A 4,867-nucleotide genomic window follows, 5' to 3' on the forward strand; every position below is an offset into this window, starting at 1 on the left:
TGGGGGTGGAGGGAGGAGGCAATGAAATTCTTTAAAACTCACAGTGTGGTCTGGGGGCAACCCTGCCAGGAAGTGGAATCCCAGAGCATCTCAGTTACGGCGAGCAATGAACTTAAAGAGAGAAACTTCAACCTAAGACCCAAATGATACACAACAGGCCGCCAGTAAGTGTGTCCAAGAGTGTGACCCAGCAAGTACGGCTGGCTGTGACATGCACAGGGACAGGAAGGGCTGTGTCTCATGCTCACCAGGATGTGGCACAAAGCATGCACCAGTGCCCACGTTCTATATTAAAACCTTGGGAAATAATTTTAAATCATGCTTTACGTAAATTACTTTGTTTAGAAAAGCACTAAATGAGAAAAATCCACACTGTACTGAAAAATATGTCTATGTATTCATACATTATTGAGGCCGGTGGGAACAGAATGGGATGGGTCAATGGAATCAATAATGAGCAGAGAGGGTTTGCCATGGGGGAAGGGCGTGTGTGCTGGTCCTGGGTGGTTTCCCCAGGGCCTCATTCCTTACCCTCCCCTGCTCTGCTCTGCTCTGTCTCTCTCTGGCCACTGGTCCCCGCGGACTTGCTTGCCAGCTCCCCTTGCTGCTGGCTCCCCGCTGGGTTCCTAACGTGGGAGACACTAGCAAGAGAGTGGGAATAAGGGAGAAGCCAGGTGTTGCCCCACCACTATCTCCAGTAGCAATTCTAGGAGTGGCTGCATCTCAGCCTTGACTCCACCTTCCACCAGGCAGGCCAGCCATGGTCCAGCTTCTGCCTACCCAGTGGCCTCAGCCCAGGAGCCCAGCCTCCGTCCCTCCCATAGCTTCCTGTTGGCTGCTTCAGGTTTCGCTGCATTCGTCCACTTGATCTTCTCTGCCATTCCATTCACCAAGTAACCAATCCCTGGATTAAATTTCCTCTGCTTTAAAAGCTTAAAGTGGTTTGTATTTTCCTGTTGGACGCTGATTGATGCTGGAGGAAAACAAAGTATGATGAATCAAAACATGATTTAGGTACAACTTCACCTGAAAATGCACTCTCGGATCACCTCTGTGAAACAGAACAGATAAATGCAAAGAGGAAAGATACAACCAGTGACCAAAACGATGCACTAGAAAGCCAACAAGCAAATGAACAATGTGCCCAAGAGTCTGAACCAGCAGGTAAGACTGGCTGGGTTTGCGTGAGTGTGGAATGGCCAAGAGGTCCTGACTAGTGGCAGAGAAGGAAGTAATGCGCCACTCAAGGAGACATCTATTAACAAAGAAGGGGAAAATCACACAGACACACAGAGGGCAAGAATGGAGCCTGATATATTGATGGGAGAGACCTGGAGGAAGAAAGTGAGAAAGGAAAAACTAAGAGACAGAAGGCAAAGAGTTGCAGAGCCCCACCGGGGAAGAGAGACAGAAACAAAAGTCGAACAAGTCAGGGAGAGATCGGCTCCAGAATCAATGAAACATGGCACTTTCACGGGGTGAAGGTGGCAATATATGCAGACAGACTATAAATAGAAACATAAGAAGGAAAGAGAAATTGGATGAAATGTAAGAAAATGGAAACAGGGCAAAGCAAGTCTCTGTGGTCTTTTTTATCTTCAGAGTCCTGTGAACAAGTACCTATCCAATCAAATAATGGTGATGCAAGAAAGGAGACACCCAGCCCATTGCCTTATGAGGAAGAAAGTAATTACTTACCAATTTTCTAATTACATCTGTTTTTCTATGAGAGTAAAAGCTCTCCTTTGTTCTCCCATATACTAATACACCCCTTCCCAATCCTAACACTGTCCAAGACACACAACCTCTGGCTGATTTTAGCAGGTGTAAGTTGCAAGGGAGAGGGAGAGCTGAGCTCGTTAGTGGATGGGGTGTCCCTGGGAAAGAATGCAAAGAGGAAGAATAGGAAAAGGTGGACTGTGGAGCACCACATAACAAAGTACAGGAGTGAGGTAGACTTTAGATAAATTGACATGGAATCAAAATAATGCCATGTTGTGGAGTTGATGAAAAGAAACAAGTTGCAACTTCCTTTCCAGAGGTTATAACAGAAACACGTATATCATGTAAGATGTTGCAGGTCAGATTTGCAAGTAAGGAAGCCCAGGTGAAGGGCCTTTTAGAAGGAAGTGGCAGGTAGAGGGATGTGGTTTGTTGGACAATGGCACACAGGGAGAACTTTGGTGATGATTTGAATGCTTAAATGAGGAAAATATATAGAAAGACAAAATTGATATAGAGGAGACATACTCAGGTCATAATAATAATTAAGAAACAGGGATAGAGTAGGAGAAAGTAGGAAACGTAACAGAGAATGGATACGTTGAAAAAGCAGGTACGGGACAGCAGGGTCAGGTCTAGGGTGAGACCCTGGGGCACATATAAGGATTATCTTACCCTTGGCACCTTCTTGTGCCCTAGGCACCTCCTTTGCCTGGTCCTAGACCCTGATGGACCCTGGGGACAGTGATTACAAATATAGAGGAAAAGAGAGGAATAGAGAAATATACAGATGAAAAAGAATACCAATAAAGAGAAAAATGGGGGGTAGGAGAGGCACAAAGAGAATAACTTAAAGGACAATTAATTAAAAATTGGTAGAGAGTGGGCCAAACAGAGAGAGGAGACAAATTAAGACATTGCCCCATTTGAGACAGTCATCAAAAAAGAAGACACAAGGGACTGTTCCTAATACCATTGAGAAGGGTAAGGTATCTGCAATGATCAAAATAGCCCTGTAACCCCCTCAGATAAAAATAGGCCTCTCCTCAGGCATCTCACCCTCCCCATGGTTTCAGTACCATCCGTCATCTATTGATTCCTAGATGTACATCTCCAGCCAGACCTGATCTCTAGTCTCATTCCTCCAAGTGCTTGAAGATCTGTATTCAAAGATCTGATGGACATCTCTATTTGGAATCTGTATCATTTATCTGTTGCTGTATAAAAAAATAGTCCCAAAACTTAGTGGATTAAGCCAACCATGGTTTTGTCACTTCTGTCAATCCTAACTTTACACATAGCCTATGACTCAGTAGTTACATTCCTCAACAGATCAACAGAAATGCATATTATCTTCATCAAAACACATACAAAAAAATGTTCATCATAGCATTATTCATAGTATTCTAAAGCTTGAGCCAGCAAAAATGGATATTTTATGGTTTTATTTCTTAATGGATAATTTCTATAAAGGAATATTATATAGTGGTGAAGATAAATATACGAAATGGATACAGATGACTATCACACACATGTTGACTAAAGAAGCCAAATCCACCCCTGCCCCTGAAAAGTCAGAGGGACAGAGAGAGAGAGCAAGAGTGAATGATTCCACTTATATAAATTTGTATAAATTTTGAACTAGTAAAATCAATCATCTATGGTATTAAAAGTGTCAAAGTGGTGGTTAACTTGAGCAAGATACATCTGGACAGTTAGTGGGGCATCTCTAAGAGGTTTCTGGAGTGTTAGTAATCTCCTATTACTTGACCAAAGTGATGGTTACCCAGATATGCTTGGTCTGTGATAATTCAAAATTTATGATTTATGCATTTTTATCTATGAGTTATACTGCAATTGTGATTTTTATTTTTGAAAAGCAAAAAAGAAAAATCATCAAAAGATGAGAAAAGTAAGTGAGAAGAAAGTAAAAACAAAGATAAAATTAAAACCTGAGAATTGAGAGAGACACAAAGAAAGGGACAGAGTTGAGCAGCAGCAAGGAGAAGGGTCGGGGTGAAGCCTCCCTCCTGCAGTGGAATTACAAAGAGAAGGCTGTTAATGCTAATGAACAGTGCTTACTACCTTTTGGAGTGACAAATTAAAATTCTTCATTCATTACAATTTGATCCAGAAGCAAAGCTACCCGACCATGGATTTCAAATCAATTCCTGTTCTGTCCTTCTGGTGGATATAAAGAAGGAAAAGCCATTTTTTAACCCCGAAGTTGAATGGCAAACCCAAGCAAGGACTGACTGTAACCAGGCGCCTGATGTAATAGGTAAGGCTGACACAGTGTGGAGCAGGAATCACAGGGACAGGGCAAGAGGCTGGGGCAGGTCATCAGGGTACATCCAGCCAGTCCAGGTGGCCACGGACAGAGGCAGGAAGGGGAGGGAACCAGTGCAGTGAGTGCAGTGAGTTTAGCAGAAGAGATTCCCCAGGAACTGGAAAGATATCAAAAGACAAAAGGGGTAGATAAAAAGTATTGATGTCCAAGAGACAATTTCTAAAGCAAGAGAGGAAAGTATGGGGGTACAAGATAAAGAAAAGGGAAAAAATCAGAGGCCCAGGATATTCAAGAGAGGAGATGGAAAAGAAACACATGAAGACAAAGCGAGGTATAAAGAGATCCCATCCCCAGAAAGAGAGGCGTAAGTGGGGAAAATGGGCCAAGCCAAGAGGAAGGTAAAGAAGTAAAATAAGAATGAAAGAAAGAGGTAGAATGAAGTAGAAGGTCAGAGGTAGACTGAGCGTGGTGCTAAGAGGCAGAATGAGGGTGAGGGAAGCAGAGTGTTGGCAGATTGGGCAAAGCTGCCCTCTGTGAATATCATCACGTTTTGCGCAGGACCTGGAGAAACCTGCAGGTCACACACATTCAAGCACAGGCCACGGTGCCTTGAGTTAACTTAGCTTCTAGATCTTCCTAGGGCTCTCATTCTGGGGTTTCCTGCTGCGTGGGCTCCACCCTGACATCCTAAGTGGTTTTCTTCCTCTGTGCAGTGATCAGCAGTGAGGACTCCGCAGAATCCAGTGATGGAGACGAGTCCCCAGAACCCTCCACATCAGCACTGAGAAAGGCATCTGGTAAGGAAGTGGGAGAGCGAGGCCTAGGCTGCAGGAATCTGAACTAGAGTCACTCTTT

General features: G+C 43.8%; 1 protein-coding gene across 1 annotated transcript in view; it reads left to right on the forward strand.

Annotated features, from left to right (window-relative positions):
* Positions 1–1,014: 1,014 nt before the first annotated feature.
* The window catches only part of SP100 (SP100 nuclear antigen), a gene marked incomplete at its 5' end in the record, with an annotated part of 43,131 nt that continues 39,278 nt past the window's right edge, over positions 1,015–4,867 (forward strand). Inside the window, 4 exon segments of the mRNA XM_007472080.1 lie at positions 1,015–1,164; positions 1,603–1,687; positions 3,852–4,003; positions 4,726–4,809. Coding sequence (XP_007472142.1) covers positions 1,015–1,164; positions 1,603–1,687; positions 3,852–4,003; positions 4,726–4,809 — 471 coding nt within the window.

This window comes from Lipotes vexillifer, unplaced genomic scaffold (assembly GCF_000442215.2).
Source record: "Lipotes vexillifer unplaced genomic scaffold, Lipotes_vexillifer_v1.1 scaffold860, whole genome shotgun sequence".
In the NCBI taxonomy this organism is placed as follows: Eukaryota; Metazoa; Chordata; class Mammalia; order Artiodactyla; family Lipotidae; genus Lipotes; species Lipotes vexillifer.